Consider the following 22,639-nt stretch of genomic DNA (forward strand, 5'->3'; position numbering starts at 1 on the left):
GCGTCGGGCGGAAGCTGGTGCGGTTCGCGGCCGGCGGTTGCCGAGTGGACCCGGACGCGGCTGGACGCCGAGCCCTCTGTCCGGCGCCCGCCGCGGGCCGCCACCATGTCGCTGCTGCAGTCTGCGCTCGACTTCCTGGCCGGCCCGGGCTCCCTGGGTGGTGCTGCCGGCCGCGACCAGACTGATTTCGTGGGGCAGACGGTGGAGATGGGCGAGCTGCGGCTGCGGGTGCGGCGGGTCCTGGCCGAAGGTGAAGCCGGGGCCGGTGGCATGGGCCCGGCCGGGGGAGGGTCAGGGCCGGGGGAGAATGGCCGCGGCGGGGAGGGTCACGGCCGGCCGGGAGGCCACTGCTGAGGGTGAGGCCGGCCTAGGGTTGGGCACTTCCTTGTCGGAGGCTTGGGGTCAGGCCGGGGCAAGGTAGTCTTGGCGGCAGGTGTGGGCTGACCCGCGGCCGGAGCGGAGGCTGTGGCGGCGGGAAGGAATGGTGGGCAGGCGGGGCCTGGAGCGAGTGGCCACAGTAGAGGCGGAGCGAGGGGGCCCCGCACGGCTGAAGGCTGGAGTCCGGAGGCGGGCGGTGCGGCGGCGTGGGTCTAAGTCGTGGTCCTTCCCTCGCATGGAGGGCGGTAGTGGGGCAGTGGACGTAGGGCTGGCCCTCCTCGGGTGACAGGAACTCCGGCGTGGGTGACCGCAGTCCTACCCTACTTGGGTGTTGGGACAGACAGCAGCGCAGTGTCCGATAGCCGGGCTTCCTCTCTTACGACCTGAGCGTCCCGCTCCCCGACCTCTGTGTGAGATCCCACGGAAGTTACTGCAAGCTGAGCCAACAGGTGTGATCGGAACAGAACCTTGCAGGGTGGGCTGGTCCATCTTTAGTCGGCTGTGTTTCCGCGTGCTCTCTCTAGCTTCCTGAACGTCCTCTCCCTTCTTCACCCAGAATTTATCACCAATGTTGGCGCAGTCCTAGTTCCTCATCTGGGTTTTTCTGTTCTGTCTGGCATGACAGATTTCCCTGGCCCTGGTGCTCACCAGCTAAACACAGTTGGCTTTGGGGCCGGTGCTGAAGCAGAACTGTATCCCCTGCGTTAGCACTCTTGCTTCTACTTGTGCTGCATTTGAGGTGGGAAACTGGCTGACTGTTCTGGTGCCCTCATTCCTAAAGGCCTGAGGTGATGTTCTGGCCTTAGCATCAGAACACACTTTTTCTCCACTGTCAGAAACGAAGAGATTTTGGGTGTGATTTAGTGAGAAAACATCAGGCTCTTCTTTCAGAGGTCGGGGCCAGTATCTCTAGCAATGAGAGTTCCCCCAGATCAATTCACTTATTCTGAAAATACCAGGCAAGTATTTTGATTCTTTTAAGAAATTCGCAGTGGACGGTACATGGTTTCTGCCTTGTGGAAGTTCAAGTAAGACACAGGCTTTGATGACCAAAGGACAGCGCAGTGCAGGGGATCCTCTGGGTGGATAGACAGTGCGCGCAGCTGAGGTGGGAGGGTAAGGATGCACCCCTGCTGGGTGCAGTGGCAGGGCCAGGGGGAGGAGGGGTGGGATGGGAGGTGGGTCACGGAGAGAAGGAAGCTCTTGCCTGTGGCTTAACACCCAGGATGAAGAACAAGGATAGGGGAGCAGCCACTGTGGCTGTGCAGAGCACCTGTTCCCTTTGCTCTCTGGGCATGTCAGGAGCTGAAAGTCACCACTGCGATTAGCAACTGTAGATTTCCTCCCCTTAACCTGAACTGGCAGCTCCAGCTTTCTGAACTGGAATGGTAAGAAACCTGTATGAAGTCGTTCACATAAAACAGCAACCTTAGAACATAAGCTGCGGGAAATCAGGCTGTCTTGCATAAATATGGGGAAGGTCCCGAACCCAAAACCCTTGGGTACCTATGTTGACAATTCCAGAATTCTTCAGGTTTTAGAAAGATAGTGTGTATCCTGTATGTCCTGGGACACTGCTGCGGGAGTTGGGAAAGTGTCACATAATCAAGTGTGTTACTATATCTGTAATTAAATAAGTAAGCATCCTCACTGTGGGATAATTAAGTCTTCAGATAGCCTCACATCAGTTCATGTCAGGTGTTGCCGCAGGTGAGTTTATAATAGATCAGATTTTGCTATCAAATGATTTAGGGAAAAAACATTGGTTTTCATAGCTTTTTGGAATTTGCACTTGTCTGAAATGGGTTATTGGGCAGAACGGTGGGTTGGGTGATCCAGATAGCTTTCTAACCTTTTCAAAATTTGTTCTAAATTTTCACTTTCTTAAAGCAAATAACTGGGAGTTCCCTTTTCAAAATTTGTTCTAAATTTTCACTTTCTTAAAGTAAATGACTGGGAGTTCCCACAACGTCAGAGATGCCTAGTCCAAGTGGGCTTCAGGATACGTCCTGCGTGTCTTCTTGTTTCGGATTCTGCATGCTCATGCTTCCTTCTGCCAGAAAGGATAACGGGGATGGATCGCTACTGCTTGGGAGCATTTGGTCCCTCGGGCAGCCCAGCTCTGTAGGGCTGCTTTGCTCTGTGGACTCACTCCCGTGAGATGGGCTCGTCTCTGCCAGGGAGGGTTCCGAGGGGACGTTTCCTCTTTGGACACTGCAGAGCACAGATAGCCAGGATCTTTGCAGCAGGGACTTAGGCTCGGTGGCCGGTTGTGGCCATCGGGACGAGGTGGCCCACATCTTGTGCCTGAGTGATCGCCCTCTCAGCTGGCCCACCCGACCCTTCACTGGCCCATTGGCAGCTTTAAGGTCAGCCTTTAACCGTGGTGATAGCACCCAGCATAAAGCAGTAATAATCACCAGAGCAGTACTTATGGGGTCCTGGCTACTTGGGGGGCACAGTCCCTGGTGCTTCATGTGGAGTGTGATCGTGGTGGTGCTGAGGTCGGGGCCATCGGGAGCTTGCCAGTGCCCCCGGGGGGTGATGGTGGAGTCGGGCGGCAGCTCAGGGGAGGCTCTGGTCCCAGGAAAAGCCTGGGTCGTCTTAGGTGTGTCCCGGAGGGTTAAGTGTCCAGAGGAAATGAAGGTAAGAGAAGCTGCTGGAGTGGTGCCGCTGGAGGGCCAGGTGGGAGCCGAGCGCGGAGGCGGCCACTGGCTTTGCCCTGCCCGCTGGGTGCCTGTGGTGCCAGGCCTGCGATACTTCTCCAGTGCGTGTCTGTCTGCTGGCGCGTGGGTGCCTGGAGCGGGACACTGGGGAGGTGGCCCTGAGGCCGGACACTTCGGGGTGTCTTCCAGGGAGGGTCCTGGGATGGGGACGTCTCCCTGCGGGGAGGTGCTCTCCTTCCTGCCTCTGCCAGGCCTGCTCGTCTCCAGAGACACCGCCTGCCGTCTGCGTGAGCAGGCGTCTCTGTAGGGTAGGTAGTGATCACGTGTGTGCAGTGGAGCTCCTGGAATTCTGCTCTGTAGGAGTGTCTGCTTCTTACCAGCAATGCTGAGGGAAAACGTGTTAAGATCACCCGGCCTGCTTCCCATGCTGCTGCCCCACCTGGCCTGGTGCTTGCTGTCCTGCCAGCAGTGCCCCACCTCGCCTGCCCCTGTCTGTGACCCTGCGCTGCGGGAGGGACAGTCACCGGCCTCCTCGGAGGCCCTGCCGGACTCCAGCCTCCCCACATCCTCCTCATTGTAGTGGATAAAAGTGGTATCTGGTTCTGTTGGTCTGCGCTTCTCTGATGGGTGAGATTGAGCTTATTTCAGTGCCTGTTAGCCGTTCTGGCTCCCCTTCAGGAATTGCATGGCCACATGCTGTGCCTATTTTCTTTTATCAAAAATACTTTGAATTGCGTCCTTCACCCGGGGGGATGCAGACTGCAGGTGCTGTGACAGATGCACGCACCTGTGCAGCAGATGGCTGTGCAGAAAGTTGCCACCCCAGAAAGCCTCTGGGCCCCAGTCCCCCTCCCGGCCAGGCGCTTGCTGGCTCTGAGTCCCCTCTTCTGGGACAGCATGTCTCTGGCGTCGCGCCCGGGTGCTCTCACCGGCGGCTTCATGGTTTTGAAGTTCGGTTCCCTTTTCTGCTGCAGTTTGCTGTCCCTCCCCTGCCATGGACCTTTGGGTGTTCCCATTTGGGGCTATTGTGAATAAAGTTGCCAACGACATTTTTTATGAAGTTTTTGTGTGTTTTCCTTTCTCTTGGGTAAAATGCCCAGGAGTGGAGTGCGGGCTTCTGGGTGGGATGTAGGGTTAGCTTCAGATGAAATGGCCAAACCCTCTCCACCGTGGCTGCGCCAGCTTCTGCCCCACCAGCTCGTGAGCGCCTGTCGTTGTGGTTATACCCGTTCTCGAGAGGGTGTAGTGGTCAAATCTGCATTTTCCCCGTGATACTGTCCAACACCTTTTCACCCGCTTATTAGCCAATCGTGTATCTTTTCTGTGTGTGAAATGTTTGTTAAAATCTTTTTTCCATTTTTTATTGGGCAGGAGTTGTGGGAGTTTCTTATTATTCTGGATCTGAGTCCTGTTTTTATATAATACACGCACACACGCACGTGCACCCCCCCCATATGTGGGGAAGAGGAGGTCAGCCATTTCCCGATTACAGAACATACACGGTAATGACTGTGTAGGGCACTGTCTTAGCAGTGCCCAACATGGCATTCCTTCATGCGTTTTATACGCTAGTGTTACTATTTTTACGTAGACTTTTAATTTTGAGGTCATCATAGACTTATGTGCAGTTGTAAGAAAAGGTACGGAGAGGTCTGCGTACACTGCCCGTTCCCGCTGTGGCAGCATCTGGAAAAACTGGAGTTGCCATCACAACCAGGATTGCATGTGTCCATCCCCACAAGGGTCCCTCGTACCTTTCACAGCCAGATGCCCGTCCTGGACCCCTGGAAAGCACTAATCTGTCCTCCTCTGTAATTTGTCCTTTGAAGAATGCTGTGTAAGCGAAATCACACATCGTGTAGCCTCTTGGAATTGGCTTTTTTCACTCCGCATGATTGTCTGGGGAGCCATCCAGGTTGTTGTGTCTGTAACTAGTTCGTTTTTATTTCTGCAGAGCACTCCGTGGTGTGGATGTGCCGTAGTTTGCTCAGCCATTCACCCACTGAAGCACATCTGGGTTGTTCCAGGTTTTTTGGTTATTTGAAATAAAGCTGCTATAAACATTCGTGTACAGGTTTTTGTGTGGCTGTGTTTTCATTTTTCTGGAATAAATGCCCAGGTGCTGGGTCACATGGCAGTTGCATGTTTTGTTTTTAGAAAACTACCAACCTGTTTTCCAGAGCGGCTGTGCTCTTTTCACATTCCCATCAGCAGTGGCTGAGTGTCTTAGTCTGCTCGGGCTGCTGTACAAACTGCAGGCAAGGTGGTGTAAACAACATGTTCATTTTCATTATTTTGGAGGCTTGGAGTCTGAGACCAGGGTGCTGGCAGGGTCTCTGGTGAGGTCTTTTCCCTCGGCTGTTCTGGTGTCTCCTCTTCTTCTAAGGACTCTAGTCCTGTTGGGTCAGGGCTTTAACTTTATCTATCTCCCTAAATGCCCTCTCTCCAGATACAGTCGCATTGGGGGCGGTTAGAGCTTCAACACATGACTTCTGGGGGGACACAGCTGAGTCCATTACAAAGCGTGATGAGTTTCTCTGAGTCTTTGCCAGTATTTTGTGTTGTGTTTTCATTTGATCATTCAGCAGGTGTGTAGTGGTAGCTCATTGGGGCTTTAATTTGTGTTTCCCTAAAGGCTAAGGCCGTGCTTATTTCCACCTCCCACCCTCATAGGAGAAACGTCTCTGTGCCTTCTGCCTATTTTCGAATCGTCTTTCATTGCTGAGTTTTGAGAGCTCGTTGTATGTTGTAGGTACGAGTCCACTGTCAGATGTGGTTTGCAAGTGTTTTCTCTCAGGCTGCAGCTTGTCTTCCAGCCTCTGAACAGGGTCTGTTGTGGATCTAAAGCTTTAACTTTCAGGAAGTCTGTTCTATCACTTTTCCTTCCTGAATCCTGCTTTTGCTGTCAAGTCTGAGAACTCTTTGCCAAGCTCTGCGTCTCCAGGATTTCTCTCCTGTGCTGTCTCATGGTTTTGCATTTGTATGCTCTGAGTTGATTGTCGTGTAAAGTTTAGATTGAAGTTCTTTGTTTTGCCTGGAGCTGTCCAATTGCTCCAGCACCATTTATTGAAAAAACAGTGCTTCTAACATGGAATTGCTTTTGCATCTTTGTCAGAAATCATTTGGGCATATTCGTGGGGTTCTATTTCTGGGGTTTTTCTCTTTTGTTCTGTTGCTCTGTCCCTCCACCAGTGCTACACGGTCTTGATTACTGTAGCTATACCACAAAATTTGAAATTGGGTTTTTTTTCAAATAGGAAAAATTTCAAAAATGCAGAAAAGTAGAAAGAATAACAACAGAACAGACACCTTTGTCCCTGCTCTCCAGAATGAATAAACGGTAGCTTTTTAAAAAGTCGTGTTTGGTTCCAGACTTTTTCTAAACAGTGAAGCATCACAGATGTTGTTAAGGGTTCTGTTGACCCCTTACCCCTGGTTGCATTTCTCTGTTTCTCTTCAGAGGCAGCTGCTACCATGAATTTACGGCATGTGCTTCCTGCTCATCTCTTGTTTCCTCTGCATGTGCTGTGTTCACAGACAATGCATAGTCCTGCTTTTCGGGGTGTTAAATACAATACAAGTGACTGTGTTGTTGTTTATTTTAAAAATTTATTTATTTTATTTATTTATTTTTGGCTGCATTGGGTCTTCGTTGCTGTGCGTGGGCTTTCTCTAGTTGCAGTGAGCGGGGGCTACTCTGTTGCCGTGCACGGGCTTCTCATTGTGTGGCTTCTCTTGTTGCGGAGCATGGGCTCTAGGTGCACAGGCTTCAGTAGTTGTGGCACGCGGGCTCAGTAGTTGTGTCTCGTGGACTCTAGAGCACAGGCTCAGTAGTTGTGGCTCACGGGCCCAGCCGCTCCGCAGCATGTGGGATCTTCCCAGACCGGGGCACGAACCCGTGTCCCCTGCATCGGCAGGCGGACTCTCAACCACTGCGCCACCAGGGAAGCCCTCATCTATTTTTTTATATTGACTTACTATTTAATTTTATAACTGCTACGTTGAGATAAAAGTGACGTACAGTAACTCTGCACATATGTCAAAACACTTTAAATATGTCCCGTGTGTGTGTATATATATATATATGTATATGTGCGTGTATGTATATGTCTGCATAGCTGTCATTGTCATCAAGGTGGTGAACAAACCCATCATCTCCACAATTTTCCTCCTTCCCTCACAGTCCTCTCCTCCCATCCTCGACCTCCAGGCCGCCGCTGACCTGCTTTTTGTTACTGTAGAGTAGTCTGTCTTTTCTAGGCTCTCCTATAAATGAAATTGTGTGTACATACACATGTACTCCTTTTTCCTGATTTTTGTTCTTCAGCATAATCGTTTTGAGAGTCATCCTGTTGCTGCATGTTAGCAATAGTTCCATCCTATTTGTTGGTGAGTCGTGTTCTGTGCAGGGATGATTGGTTTATCCATTCACTGTTGATGGACATGTGGGTTGTTTCCAGTTTGGGCAGTTACAAATGGGGCTGCTATGAACATTCGTGCACAAGTCCTTGTGTGGATGTGTGCTTTTATTTTTCCCGGGTAAATACTAGCAGTGTAATGACAGGGCTGTAGAGTTGGCATATGTTTAACTTTTAAAGAAATCTCCAAACTGTTTTCCAAAATGATGATACCATTCTGCATTCCCATGAGTGGTGTATAAGCGTGCAGTTGCTTCACACCTTAATCACTATTTGGTAGGTCGGTTTAAGAACTTTTAGATGTTCTGATAGGTGTATAGTAGTATCCTTATTTACGTGTGCATTTCCCTGGTGGATAATGACACAACATTTTTCCATATGCTTACTTGCTAGCTATTTATCTTGGTTGAGTGTCTTTTCATATATTTTGCTCATTAAAATGTTGTTAAACTGAACTTTGGATTTTCTTTATATTTTCTGGATAGAGGTCCTTTGGCAGGTGTGTGATTTGCAAAGCAATTAGGGGCTTGTCTTTCACCCTCTCAACAGTGTATTCCAGAAATCAGTAAAACCATCTTTAATGAAGTGCATTTATCATATTTTTCACTTATGGATCATACTTTTTTTTTAATATCTAAGAAATCTTTGCCTAACTTAGGGTTTGTAGAAATAAAGTTGATTTTTTTGTATGTTGCTCTTGCATCCCACAACCTTTCTATACTCATTTATTACTGATAGTAGCTTTTGGGGTGTAGGTATAAGCTTGTCTACATAGACGATCATGTTGTCTGCAAAGACAAACATTTTTACTTCTTTTCAATCTGGATGCCTTTTATTTCTTTTCTTGCCTGATTGCACTGGCCAGCACTTCCAGTGTGATACTGAATGGCAGTATCCCTGATCTTAGAGGGAAGCGTCTGGTCTTCCACTGCTGAGTGATGTTTGCTATGGGTCTTTCAGAGATGCCCTTCATCAGGTTGAGCAAGTTTCCTTCTGTTCCTAGTTTGCTGAGAGTTTTAAATATCATGATGAAATTTTCCACTGTAGGAAACTAGAAAAAAGTAAGCAAATCAAACTAAAAATAATTGAATTACATTGATTAAACCGACTCTGCTTAGTTGTGCTGTATTATCCTTTTTTATATGTTGTTGAGTTTGATTTGTTAATATTCTATTTTATCTAGAATTAATGATTTGTTAAGAATTCTTTCATCCACATTCACGTGTGATACTAGTCTTTTATTTGTTTTCACAGGACTGGCCTCAGTTGTGTTGATTTTCCCGCATTGATCTCGCTCCTATGTTCATTCCCTACCTTCCTGTGAAGCAGGGTATTTAGAAGGCAGTATTATATAAATCGGGGCCATCATTGTTGCAGAAAGCAAACTGCTAGCCACAAGTCCAGTTTGTGTTTTACTTAGTAAAGATATTTTTTTCCCATGCTTATTCAAACTTTATTTGAGACAGGGAAAGTTATTTTTAAAGCTTAATGTTAAATAAAATCACAGCACTGAACTGATGTCTATTTTTCTAATTTTCAGGAGGGTTTGCATTTGTGTATGAAGCTCAAGATCTGGGGAGTGGCAGAGAGTATGCGTTGAAGGTAATAAAGGGGGACAAACGCTTTTGTGGGTGTCGGTGTGTTTTAAAAGAAACAGGTGTCTAAGTGACAGTGTTTTCAGAGATTTATCCCTGTTCTTTAGTTTGTTTCTTTTTTGCAGTCTGTGTCTGTTTGTTTTGCTTGTTTCTTCTGCCGGTGAAGCCTCAGCAGTTTTAGAGGCCTCGAGAGCTGTGGTCCCCGACTTTGGGGCGGGACTCAGCGGGCGGCCAGGGGAGGAGGGTCAGAGCTGCCAAAGCAAGGGCTCCACGAGTGCTGGGAGCTTGAAGGCCACTCGTGTAAAACAGCGTTCACAGTGTATCTATAAATAAGGGCCACGGGGGTGCGGTGGGAGGGGGCGTCCGGGCCACTCGGGGTGCTGGGCACGCGTGCTAGCTTGTCCTGAGGCTCGCAGAGGGCCTGTCTCGGGGGCGGCCGAGCTGGCGGTGTGCACTTGCACTCTGGCATCCAGAACTAGACCCACATCTCACTTTCCTCTAGCCTGTTTGGGGAAAAGCCTCCTACTGTTGGTTTTTCTTATGTCCTTGGATCATAAAGGCCCATTTCCAAGGGTCTGTAACCTCTGGCACGTTTCTCTGCGGGTCAGATGTTAAAGCACAGGCGGGGGAGCCCTTAGATGCGCGGTGTGTGTTCTCTTGGGTACAGAGCACTAAGATAGAGCCTCTACTCTTCCCTCGTACGCTATTTCCTGATACAGAGATTACTGTCCAACGAAGAGGAGAAGAACAGAGCCATCATTCAGGAAGTGTGTTTCATGGTATCCTTTTCCTGGTCACGTGGAGGCCTGCGTCCAGCTGTGGTTGAGCACGGCCGAGAGGCTGCGCAGTGACGCCCTCTCCGCGTTGGCTTCCCCGGACTTACCTGCAGCGCGTGTCTAGTAGGAAGGAGTTCTCTTCCTTGTTCTTCACTCTCAGGGTGATGATAAGAGATCTGTACCCTTGGGAGCGTCGTCATTCCTGCTGAGAGGTCTCCAGGCCAGGGGTGGGCAGCCCCCTGCCTCTGCCCTTCTGCCTGTCCTTCGTGACCTGGTGTGGCCCACGGTGCCCGGCCAGCAGCTGTGCCCCCAGCCCCTCGCCAGGCCTGGTTCCCATGGGCCTCTGTGTCGCTTCTGATCAGCCCCCCGAGTCCCTCTCGCCCTGCCCAGAGCGCGCGGGCCCCCCCGGGGCGTCCATGCATGGCGCGTCGGTCTGTGGGGCTGGCGCTGCTCTGCTCTCCACTCACGCACGTGCTCTCCTGGAACTGGGGTCTTCCCTTTGCTGTCAGAATCTGTTCTCTTCCGTCTCAAAGCTCTGTCCACTGTGAGCCTGCCGGCCGCCTGGGCCCAGGGGTCCTCCCCTTGCTGGGTTCCCGGTAGCCTCGTTCACCTTCACAGCCTTGTGCATGCCACGCCCTCCGCCTGCTGTCCTGGCCGGCCTGCGGTCAGGTGCGTGGCCAGCGTGGTGGGGGTCTTTGTCCCCACCTTCCCTCCCGCTCCCCCTCCTGCCTGCGTCTTCCTGCAGTCCTGGCTGCCCCCTACCTGCTTGCTGTCCTCTTCTGGCTCTGACGCGGCGAGATTGCAGGCTAATTGCATTCACTGTTCTGACCTTAGTGTCTTAATGTTATGTATATATTGTTTTAAACGTGCAGACTTACGCATTCTCCTTTAACAAGACACCTGCAGAAAAAACTTTCAGGCCACGCAAATATTGTCCAGTTTTGTTCTGCAGCGTCGATAGGAAAAGAGGAGTCAGACACCGGGCAGGCCGAGTTCCTGCTGCTCATGGAACTCTGCCGAGGTGAGGTTCCAGTGGCTCGGGACCGCCCAGCGTTCGAGAGATGCTCCCGGGTCTTCTCTCCCGGAGACACGGTGGCTGTCCCGGAGAGAGCATGGCCCGCTGTCCGGCGGGAGCTCTTTGAGAGGCTGCATCCCCCCTCGTCCCTGCGCTGGGCGTGGGGGCAGAGATGGGTCTGAGAAAGGGGTGGAGGCGTGCTGTCAGGGCTCTCGGGCAGCAGGAAGCCGCCTCAGGCGGGAAGCCGTCAGCTGAGGCCGGGGAGGTGGGCTTGAGCGGCTGCGCCGTCCTGAGGCTGCGACCTCACCTGCGTCGAGGTGGCCACACTTGCACTTGCTGTGTTCTGAAGGGAGGACTCCTGTGTCCACTTAAGGCAGCGGAGAGCCCATGCCTTCCAGAGAGTTCTAGGGGCTCAGCCTCTGTCTGTGGCGGAAGCAGGCCCCCCGCCTGGAGGGTCGGGCTCGGCTCGTCCCCGCACTGAGCACCTGCCCCGTGCTGGACCCGTGTGGGCAAAAGAGCGGGAGCGAGGTGGCCGGAGCCCGTCCTGGGGCTCGTGGATGGAAGGGGCAGGGCAGGACTCCTGAGGTCCGGCAGGCGTAGAGGACTGGCTGTGGGGCCCGGAGTTGGGGCAGGGGCCGCCAGACGTCCTGCTTGTCCATCGGTCGCAGGCAGCGCATGTGGGGCCACCACGAGGCCAGGGGAGAGTGAGGGAGACTGCGGCAGGCGGCTACCCAGGAGGGAAGCAACCCCAGGGGTCACTGCCCCCAAGGAGTGTCCCAGGAGGAGGGGTGGGGGGCCGTGAGTGCAGGAGTCATGCTGCAAAGAAGAGCAGAGACGGGGTGTCGGGGCTGCTGGGGAGGGGGTGCTGTGGACTGCAGCCGGGAGCCAAGGTGCACAGGATCCCCGCCCCGAGCGAGCGGAGCAGGACGGGGGTCCCCATCCTGAGCAGATAAGGCAGAACCTGGAGCGCACAGCGCTTTCCGACGGGGTGGCGTGGGAGTGCCGGGCTCCGGCCAGGAGCGGCGTTGAGATGCAGCCACGTGCTGGCTCCTCGGTTCCCACAGCTGGTGAGTGCCGACCCGCCCAGCCCAGGTCTGGCGCCCGGTTCTCCCACTTAGCGGATGGTTGGCGTCGCTGGGTTCTACCTGCAAGAGGCCTCATGCTCACTGAAGACAGCGTCACGTGGGAGCTTGTGAAGCAGGGTCCTCTCCTGCGAGCCTGCCGCGCCCACGTGGTGCCCCCACGTTCACACGCGCCCTCTGGAAGGCTCCCAATGCGCGGGGGTGGCGGGGGCCGCGCGGGTCCCACAGGGCCCTCTCTGGGCCCTTGGTGTCCCCGGAGAGCCGAGGTTCGTGTACAGCGCTCCCCGCTTGTTGTTCAGTCGCTCGCTGCGCCTTGGCGTTGCTTTGATCTTGGGTTTGGAGGCCGTGGGCGCCTTTCACGAGTGCGGGCCTGCGGGTGGCGCCTGAGGCGGGGGCGGCCCCGATGCGGCGACCTCGGCGAGTGCACCAGTCTTGGCGGTGCTGCCGGGACTCCCCATCTGGGCCAGCGTGCGAGGCCCAGGTTGAGCACTAGGCATGGCGGTGGCAGCTCCGGCGACGCAGGGTCTTTGGGAGTGGTGGGGGAGGGGCACGTGGGCACCAGTTCCACTGAAGGTTGGTCTGGTGGTGGCCACCCTGGATACATGCCCCAGGAGCCCCCATCCCTTCCTGGGACCCCAGCTTTGTCCTCCGCGGTGCCCTCTCAGCCGCCGTGCCACCTACAAAATTATCTTTAGAAAGACCGCTCTTGATTCTCATGGGACGCCAGAGGCCAGCGAGCCCTGACCTCGTGCACGTGCCGGCTCGCCCCCGCTGCCCCAGACAGCCTGGCGGCCACTGTCATCCCTGCTCTAGACCCCTCGCAACACCTCATGGGGCCTGTGCCCTGTCTGCGTCTTGGGGGTTGGCGGGCTGTTCCTGAGGGCCCCGTCGGCCCTTGGGGCTCCACCTCTACTGTGGGCCCCCTGCCCCCGCTGAGGGTTAGGGTTAGGGCACAGCACAGACAGAGCCCAGCCCCAGTCCAGAGTCAGGGTGGGGAAGGGCTGTGCAGCTGTGCCGGGAGCTGCGGGAGGGGGTGGCAGGGGCGTGGGAGCTGGCGGGTTGGCAGGAGGCAGGGTCGCAGGGCGAGGGGCTGAGTGCCGGTTGACTGTGGGGCCTGTAGATGTGGTGGCGCCCTCGCAGCTGCATCGAGTGGACCGCGGGCCCTAGCGTGCGGAGCTGCGCTGCGGAGCGTGGCAGCCGAGGCAGCCTGAGGCCCGGACCGGGGAGGGGGCGGCCGCGGAGGCCAGCCCGGCAGAGACGGCGCGCGGCACGCAGTCGTGGAGGGAGCTGCCGCGGAGGGGACCGGCCGGCCTCACTGGTCTGGACTGCGGCCAGTTACAGCAGGACTGGGGCCTGGGCCTCAGAGACAGGAAGGCACAGCCTTGAGGCGGGCGTCCTGGGGCCTGGGATGGGGGCCCAGAGCCTCGCTCTCCAGGCCTGTGCTCTTCCCACGCCGCACTCCTCGTTGTCTGCGTGTTCAGTGTGGAGATTTCTCCTTGACGGCGGAGGACCGTCGCTACCTAAGGAAACACGGTGATTATCTCCTTAGAGACATTCGGAAAGACACACGCACGCGTGGTTGTTTTTCTTGTAGCTTGCTGCGTCATGATGGGCTCCCAGGGTAGGAGGACTCTGCTGGTGGCTGGGCAGGCGCTCCCATGCAGGGCTCTGTGACTCACTGTGGCCCTGGCGGAGGTCGCACACTCCTCTGCGGGGCTTGGTGACCGCCGGAGGGCGGGGTAGCCCCCCCCCCGCCCCCGGCCCGCGGTGGGCTTAGGAGGGCAGTGGGCCTGGGGCGGGCGTAGCCTTTACAGCTCTGTGGTGATGTGAATTTAATTGTCTCTTTTAGGGCAGCTGGTGGAATTTTTAAAGAAAATTGAATCTAAAGGTCCGCTCTCGTGCGATACCGTCCTGAAGATATTCTATCAGACGTGCAGGGCGGTGCAGCACATGCACAGACAAAAGCCGCCCATCATCCACAGAGACCTCAAGGTACCGCCTTCACGCTCGCGCTGCGGGACAGGAGCCCTCCGTCCAGCTGAAGCCCTCTTGCTCTGCTGGGTGTCGTCGCCTGCGTGGGTGTGCTCATGGGCTCGGGGGCCCAGTGTGGCCAGGAGGAGGTGACCGCTCCCCTGGGCTGCGCGCGCCGCCACCCTTCCCTCACCCGCCTTGGGGCAGGAGCCCTGCTGCCTGGTGCGGGGGCAGGGGTGCTTCCCTGCCGGGGTGCTGGCACGCCCATCCCAATGCACACCCGGGATCCGTGTGTGCGTGGAGCTGCCCTTTGGCATTTTGCCGCCTGACGGGGGGCTTAGTGATTTTGCCTTTTCCTGATTAATGATGCTGAATGCTTTTGCCACGTTCATAGTCATCAGTGCTCTTATTCCCCTCACTCTTCGGTTAAGGGGCTGTTTTCTCGCTGTTTTTCTGTTGTCTGTTGGTTTTATTTATTTATTTACGTTTGGCTGCGTTGGGTCTTCGTTGTTGCTGTGCGCGGGCTTTCTCTAGTTACGGCGAGCGGGGGCTACTCTTTGTTGCGGTGCGCGGGCTTCTCACTGCAGTGGCTTCTCTTGTTGTGGAGCACGGGCTCTAGAGCGCAGGCTCAGTAGTTGTGGCGCACGGGCTTAGTTGCTCCGCGGCATGTGGGATCTTCCCGGACCAGGGCTCGAACCCGTGTCCCCTGCATTGGCAGCTGGATTCTTAACCACTGTGCCACGAGGGAAGTCCTGTTGGTTGGTTTTTGTACATTCTTACAGCAGTCTTTTTTAAGTTACATGTGCTGCAAGTATTTTCTCCTGGTCCGTGGCCTGATTTTAGCAATAATCCAACATCCACAAAGCTAGTGCCCCGACTCTGACCATGGCTCAGGGTAGCAGCACACCAACCCCCTTCCCCACCTTCCCTGCCCCTCCTCAGTCCTACTTGCTAAAAAAACTGTAAAGCAGACCCCAGACGTGCCATTTCCCTCCCAGAAACTTCTGTACTACTTCCCTCATGTCCAGTCTGTAGCCAGCCTTCCTGGTTTCCTTGCTGGTCTAGAAGAGTGCCGTCCTCAAGTGGGGGCGGGGCAGCTGTGTTTCTCCTCTGTCTCAGGAAAGTGAAAAACTAGAAGGCTGACACTAAAGAATCCGTGTCCGAGAGCTCAGCCTGGGTTGGGCTTCTCAGTGCCCGGGTCCACGGCAGCCGGCCCCGCTGGGGGACTCCCTGCAAGTGCTCCCCGTGGATGGGAGTCCTCACGTGGTGCTCTGTGGAGGGGCAGGAAGGACACAGGGATGTACCAGACACGAGTGTCACACCCAGGGCTGCGTGTCACTCGCTGGGAGCAGTTGTGCACTTGCGTCCTCTTCAGTATGATTTACCTTTCGCTCTTTGGGGCGTTTGGGAGTGGAGTCCCACAGTCCATTTGCTCGGCGTCCAGACTTGGAGGCTGTCCATCTCGGGAGCCCACACCGAGTGGGGCCGGCAGACTGCAGACGTCCTGGCCACTGGGTCGAGCAGGTGTGGCTGGGTCAGTAAAGCTGCCCCTCACCTGGGTCACGGAATCCTGATCTTCTGACTTGTTTTGACCATTCGAAAAGTACAGCCCCGCTTAGCATGTGGGCTGGTGGTGGGACCTGGCTTATGGAGCCGTGGCTGGGTCTGTGCCTTCCCGTTAGGAGTGCAGTCTGGGTCCCTGTTGGTTTTGGATTTTAAAATTCATCGCATGTATTCACAGTTTCTGAATAAGAGGTCTTTTGTGTATCTTTTGTTAGATTTCTTCTTTAGTTATTGATGTGTTTGATTATTTTTAAATGGTATGTTCATTTTTTTTTCATCTTCTAAGGTTTTTAAGCGCTTTCATTGTACATCCTACGTTACTAGGTCAAGTTATCTTTGATTTGTGGTGGATTTGAACTTCCGTTTGTGTTTCTGGGCATCCCATTTTGAGGTATATGCACCGACTTTGGTCAGAAAGAAGTGTCCCCAGGCCCAGAAGGCCTCCTGGCCGCTCTGCCTTCAGAGCGTCTCCCCACTGGGCGCCACGCCCCATGCGTGCCCACGGTCCAGCCTGCACCCCGAGTTCATAAAGACCGTCTTTGGAACTTCGCAGGTTGAAAATTTGCTGCTCAGTAACCAGGGGACCATTAAGCTGTGCGACTTCGGCAGTGCCACGACCATATCGCACTACCCGGACTACAGCTGGAGCGCCCAGCGCCGGGCCCTGGTGGAGGAGGAGGTGAGCGCGGGCCGGGGCGGGGGGCCCGGGAGGCCCGGGAGACACCCTCACTCACCGCACCCCACACCTGCTGTTTCTTCCTTGCCTTTTCTTGTTGCAGCGAAATGTGTAACATGAAATGTACCACCTCAGCCGCTTCTAAGCACGCGGCTCAGTGGCCTTCAGTGCTTTCACGTCTCCACGGCACCTCTGTCCTCTCCAGGACTTTTTCATTATCCCAAACGCAGCAATTTAAAAAATCACGTAAAAACCTACCTTCACAGGACATTGGGCAGCTCCCACGGGAGCCGCAGGGGAGACGGGTGGGCGTGCTCCGAACACGTGTGAGCAGGGGGCAGCGCTGGGCGGGCGCAGACACCCACGTTTGCGGCCGTGGCCAGGGGAGGGAGGGTGCCACCGTCGGCCCACGCACATAAGCAGCCCACGGAGGCTGCACAAGCAAAGAGAGCGATCCGAGATGGAGCCGGGTTCCGAAGAAGAGTGCTGGGTGGAGTCTCCGCCGGGCAGGTGTCTGTTCCTGGCTGCCCGCGCCCTGCTGTCCCTCGGGACCTGCGCTCCCAGTGGCGCGCCCACGTCTCGGGGCTGTAGACGCATTCCCTGCCCGGTCGTGGGCAGAATTGAGGGGGAGGAAAGCCTTGGCCGCGTGGGCTGGGGCCGGGCTGAGCCGCCTGGTGGGGCTCTGAGTCACGTTTCCCAGGGCGGATCCTCAGAGCTGCGCAGCCCTGCCCCCGCCCCACTCCCACACCTGGTGCCCCGAGCCCCCACCTGTTCGTTGTTGACGAGGACTCGTGGGCGCCGTTCTCTTCACGGGTCACGGTTCTGTGTGTCCATGGTTGCTGTGGCACTGAAATGCCCCAGACATGCTTCGTGCTGGCCCCCGTGTTCCCTTGACCCCATCCTGGCAGGGCCCAGCCACAGAGCCGCTCGTGGGACCGCCCTGGGCCAGGGCTCTCGACGGGCGCCGACTGCCGCGGCACAGGGACCACCGTGCAATGTAGCGGCTATCACTCACCTGTGACTCTTCCTCTGATACGTTTGTGTCCTTTATTTAGATCACCAGGAACACGACTCCCATGTACAGGACGCCGGAGATCGTGGACTTGTACTCGAACTTCCCGATTGGCGAGAAGCAGGACATCTGGGTAAGGCCACTCGCCCGCAGTGCATGGGCAGCCCCGCCACAGCTGGCGCAAGGCCCTGGGGCGCAGGCTCCAGCCTGCTGGTCCCCTCAGCCTCCCTTCTCTTTTCCTCTTGGCTTGTTCTTCCGTTTTTTCAACGGCCCTTGTGATGCTGTTAGCGGAGATGTGCTGACGGGGGTGTGGGGTCGGGGGGTGGGTAGCAGAGTGGGTGCAGGTGCTGCGTGGGCTTTGGGCCTGAGACAGGTCGCTCCTGCACCCTTGGACCTGAGCTCTCCTGGTCGGAGCCCCTTCACGGGGCCGGGGGTTCACGAAGCCACAGTTCACATGGTCAGAAAGAGGACCTCCAGATGGCCTTGCAGCTATATGCTGACCTGGTGGTGGCCAGAGCGATGGCCGGGCCCGATGCCTTGCAGGGGGCTTCAAAGTGAGGTCAGGCCACACACTTGGGGTGACCCTTCACATCTCCTGGAACATGTCCCATCGATGGAGGGCAGTCCCTGTATGCGGTGAGTGTGGGGCCTGGCTGAGCAGGTATCTGCTGACGCCTTGGTTCAGAGTCAGGCACAGAGCTCGGGGAGCATGGCGCCGTGCACATGGCACTGCTCCTGCCCGTCTCAGGTGTCCTGCGGCCTCTCCGGTGTCCCTAAGAGCAGGGACAGATGGCCCTGAACCCCCGCGCCTCGAGGCTCATGGTCTAGGCCCATCAGGCCCGAGTCCGGCCTCAGCCCCGCCGTGGATGTGAGTCCCTGTCCTAGGGGTAGGTGGAGACTCTTTGACACACATGAGCTGGTCAACCCCAGGTGGGCGCCCTCAGCCTGTCCCAGCCCAAGAACCACGTGCACGCACACATGCGGGAGTTGGAAGGCAGGTCGGGAGTTGGCGCTGGGGCTTGGCCTGGTCTGGGCCCAGAATGAGCTGCTCCCCCAACACACTGGTCGGGTTTGGTTCCCCATCATGTTCCCGTGGCTGGAGCTGTGGTGGAAACATGGCGGGGATACTGACGTTTGGCTTCAGTGCCGACCCCGTGGAGCCTCGACAGCCCCCAGATTCATCCCGGCGCTCACGTCAGCCCAGAGAAGCATGGTGGGGGCACCCTCCTTGCAGTCGCCTGGCCACATGCCCCTCTGCACAGCCGGCCGGCCGGTAGATCCCCACATTGGGCTGCAGGAACTTTGCATCTTGGAAGGACCTTTTGATCACAGCGTGAAGGGTTGGAGTTTGTTGGCCGCTCTGACTGGGATGGTCTCTGTGCCTGGCAAGCGTGGACCGCGACCAGATGGGCGGGGGCGCAGGTGAGACTCGACAGGCCTTGCCCATCTCCTGCAGGCCCTGGGCTGCATCCTGTACCTGCTCTGCTTCGGGCAGCACCCGTTTGAGGACGGGGCGAAGCTCCGCATCGTCAACGGCAAGTACGCGATCCCTGCCGACGACACACGCTACTCCGTGTTCCACGGCCTCATCCGTAAGTCCCACCTGCCGACGTCCCCCGCACCCCTGTGAACACACGTCCTGAGTGGCTGCTCCGGTGATTTTGTTCCTCACGCTGTCATCCCTCGCTTGCTTTTAAAATCAGTACCGTAAGCAAAACGCAGGGCCTCCGGGGTCCCTAGCCCCTGCAGAGCAGGTGGTGCTTGCTCCCCAGGAGCCCGGCCTCGGCGCCCGCGGGACGAGCACACGCTGCCTCTGCCCTAGGTGCCACGCTCAGGGTCAACCCTGAGGAGCGGCTGTCCATCACGGAGCTGGTGAGCCAGCTCCAGGAGATCGCGGCCGCCCGCAACGTGAACCCCAAGTCGCCCATCACCGAGGTAGGCCTCCGCGTGCTGCTCGCGGTCCCACCGTCTCGACGTCGCCATAGAGCCCGGCTCCGGGCGCTCGCGGCCCCACGCGGGGGGAGCCCCCAGGCAGCGGGGTCGCCTGAGGAGAAGTGTGCCGCCACGTGGGGTCTCCGGAGCTCGAAGCAGAGCCGGGGGCCGGGCAGGGATGGGAGCGGGCCCGGATGTCCAGTATGTGCGGCTCATAGAGGCTGGAAGCCGTCAGAGGTCAGCCTGGGCTGCCCAGTGGCCTTTACAGAAAATGCGTGCCCCTGGCAGTGGCAGAGGCTCGGGTGGCGCAGCGAGGGCCGTAATCCAGGGGCAGCCAGTCTGCGCGTGTGCCGCTGGCCCTGCTCCGCGGCGTGGGCAGAGGTGCCCATGGAACAGCGCAGGCCGCTGGGCAGTGGGGCTCGCGAGCACATTGTGCTCTTAGCGCTTCTAGAACCCAGGGCCCGCGGGTCAGACGTTAAACCCCTTCTGTAGGGTTCTTCTGCCCGGGGCCTCGCGGGGAGAGAAGCCAGTCCCCCACGGGGCAGCACGGGCACACAGGCCCCGACAGACTCTGAAACCAGGAGAGCACCGCGTAGGAGACTGGGCTGAATCCACAAATGGGTGTGTGGGGAAGGACTCAGCAGAACCAGAGGCAGCAACGCGTCCTCCGACGAGCCTCGGGGCGCGTTCCCTGGAACTTTGGAGGAGGTGTGGCGGCCTGCAGTCGCTTTGGGAGAGGCTGTGTGCTGTCTCGTAGCTGATGAAACCACAGAACTGGGGGTTTGTGAGGAAAAGACACGGTCGGTCTAGCAGACACACCTGCTTCACGCCAGCGTGTGTGTTACTTGCGAGGCTCCATGGAGCGTTCCCGTTAACACTGGCCGCCTCCGGTGCACCACAGGGCACAGAATCCACACCACGTGTAGCTCGTTGCTGAGCCTAACGTGGTAAAACGTTAACCCGATGAACAGAACGTTTCTTAAAACCCCACGAGAAACCGCAAAGCGCCTTCTATGTAACTTATGAACAGAGCGGCCGTGCAGCTACACGTGCCTAAAGTGGGACGAGTGTGAGGCCGGCACTCGAATGCGGCTCAGCCCAGCACCGACGTCCCAGGGTCGGCCGAGCCCGTCACCAGGGGCGCCACAAGTCTCCGCAAAGTGTTTGGTGTCATTGCGGCAGGCGGCGCCGGCCCCGGGCTTGGCCCGTGGGAGATGGTGCCTCGCTGTGCAGCCTGCGGCCCCGCTGCTTGACGGCGCCCCACCCGGCTCCTGTGTCGACAGCAGAGCCTGTGGCCTTGGCGGCTGGGGGCGTTCACGGCTGCCGCCTCTGTTAAGGCGATGGAGCCGTGCGCCCGGGCGACCCCGAGGATCAGCCCTGGGGTTGAGACTCTGGGAGGTTCCTTCGTGGCTTTTGTAGTAAATAGGTGGAGGAGGGTGGACTTGGGGGGCGATGTGCCCCAAACGCGGGCGCCATGCGCTGTGCCTGACCTGCGTTGGGATCCTTACAGCTCCTGGAGCAGAACGGAGGCTACGGGCACGCGGCCCCTCCTGGGGGCTCCGCAGGCAGCGGCTGCGGTGGAGGTGAGTACTCCTCGCGTCTGCCGCGCGCTGGGCGCCCGGTCTTGCTCTTGCGGGCTTGGGGCCCGGCAGCGAGAGGCAGACTGCACGTCTGGGGTCCCCAGGACCAGTCTCAGGTTCACGGCTCCCTAGCGCCCCGAGAACTCAGCGGGGCTTCCACTCGGGCTGCAGTTTAGAACAAGGAAGGAGGACAGAGACCGAGGGCTGGCTGTCCCCTCCCTGTGCTGTCAGGGCAGCCCGGGTCCTCCGAGCCCCGGCCCCTGGCCCACAGAGCTGGGGGGTGACTGCCTGTGTGGCCGCCTCGGCCTCTGGCCCCTCAGGGACCCAGCTGCCCCCACAAGTCACTGGTGAGCACAGCCCCTGCCCAGGTGGATGGGGGTGCGCCTTCCACGGCCAGCCCACAGCGACCATGAGGGTGGGCACATCGGGAACGGGTATGTGAGGAAATAGAGCAGCCGTGCGGGGGCCCTGGGGCCGGGGGCCAGAGGGTCCGAGTCCGCGGGTTGAGAAGAGGGGCTCAGATGGGGAGACAGTTCTGGCAGCAGGAGAAGTGGGGCTGGTGTGCTTTTCTCACGACTCGGGCGTGTTTGCTGAGAGGTTCGCGCTCCGATCGTCCGGCGTGCTGGGCGGGTCTGGGCGCCCAGTGCTGATGCAACACGGTGTGTACCGGGAGGTGGGCTGCAGCCAGGGCTCAGCACCCCGGCCCGGGAAGCTTCCAGGAGTCCTGCCAGGACCTGCCTCCGCCCTGTGCCCCCGGGGCCACTGCCCACCTCACAGTTGGGGCACGGAGCCCACCTCCCAGGTCCTCCCGCAGCTCTCGGCCCCGGGGGTCCCTCGGCAGCTGGCCAGCCCGTGTCCTGGCCCCTTGCCCACCAGTGCTGTGGGGCCACCTCGAGGCCAGCCCGTGTCCTGGCCCCTTGCCCACCAGTGCTGTGGGGCCACCTCGGGGTGCCGAGACGAGACCACACCGCACGCGCGCGGGGCGCCCGGCGAAGGCGTCACTCAGGCAGGGCCTGGGCGGCGGAGACGCCGCAGACCGCCCCCGCTGTCTGCGCCTCCACAGCCACTGCTGCAGCCCGCACCCCAGGGCCCTGGGGTCTCGGGGCCTTCGTGGGCCACCACTCCGGTGTCATCAGGGCAGCGGCCAGGAGGCCGCTCCCCCGCAGACCCACTGAGCTGCGGCTCCCGTGGCCTTTCTGTGCCCGGCTGGGGCCACCTGCACAGCCCTGCTCCCGCGCTCTCACCTGCGCCGTGCGTCTGCGGCCTCTGTGTGTGCCGGCGTGTCCGTACCTCGGGGACAGGCCGGTGGCCCTGGCTGGGCCCTGGCACGTGTCTGTCAGTGACGAGGTCCCTGATGGTGTCCAGTGAGCGCTCAGAGTGGGGTGAACGTCCCGGAGCCGGGGACGCCCACGGGCGCCCAGAGGCTCCGGCCCGCTGATGGTGTCCAGGTCCTGCCCTCGCGAGCGGGCCCGGGGTGCCTGGTTGCGGAGCGCTGGTGGCTGGGTCGGGGACGCGTGGCCGCTGCAGGTGCTGGTGGCTCTGGCGGGCCCTGCCACATCCTAAGGCTTGTCTCTGTTTGCAGGCCTGGTGGTCGCCGAGTACGACCAGCCCTATGGCGGGTTCCTGGACATCCTGAGGGGCGGCACCGAGCGCCTCTTCAGCAACATCAAGGACACCTCCTCCAAGGTCATCCAGTCCGTTGCCAAGTGAGTCGAGGGCGCACAGGCTCGTGGGTTCTCCGCAGTGAGCTTTCGGAACCCTGGGTGCGGCCCTGCCTGCACGCCTGGCCGAACCCCAGGTGGGGCCGTGGGTGAGCGGCCCGTGCTCAGCGCCAGCCTGGCCCCCCTGCGTGGGCTCAGCCATCGGTCCCTGGCTGCGCTTCTGCCCCCTCAGTGGAGGGAGCACGGTGGGAAAGCAGACGCGCTGGCTCCGGGCCACATCCCCCTCCCCGAGGGGGGCCCTGTCCACGGCGACC

General features: G+C 57.9%; 1 protein-coding gene across 2 annotated transcripts in view; it reads left to right on the plus strand.

The window, feature by feature from the left end:
• The first annotated feature begins 31 nt into the window (after positions 1–31).
• The window catches only part of GAK (cyclin G associated kinase), a 51,308-nt gene continuing 28,700 nt past the window's right edge, over positions 32–22,639 (plus strand). For both annotated transcript variants that reach the window (XM_060013144.1, XM_060013145.1), the window contains exons 1-11: positions 32–250; positions 9,003–9,064; positions 9,777–9,836; positions 10,740–10,854; positions 13,780–13,922; positions 16,018–16,143; positions 17,196–17,285; positions 18,609–18,744; positions 18,975–19,087; positions 20,595–20,667; positions 22,247–22,370. In XM_060013144.1, coding sequence (XP_059869127.1) covers positions 106–250; positions 9,003–9,064; positions 9,777–9,836; positions 10,740–10,854; positions 13,780–13,922; positions 16,018–16,143; positions 17,196–17,285; positions 18,609–18,744; positions 18,975–19,087; positions 20,595–20,667; positions 22,247–22,370 — 1,187 coding nt within the window. In that variant the 5' untranslated portion in view covers positions 32–105. The remainder of the gene's footprint in view (positions 251–9,002; positions 9,065–9,776; positions 9,837–10,739; positions 10,855–13,779; positions 13,923–16,017; positions 16,144–17,195; positions 17,286–18,608; positions 18,745–18,974; positions 19,088–20,594; positions 20,668–22,246; positions 22,371–22,639) is intronic.

This window comes from Delphinus delphis, chromosome 5, assembly GCF_949987515.2.
Source record: "Delphinus delphis chromosome 5, mDelDel1.2, whole genome shotgun sequence".
NCBI classification, from domain to species: Eukaryota; Metazoa; Chordata; class Mammalia; order Artiodactyla; family Delphinidae; genus Delphinus; species Delphinus delphis.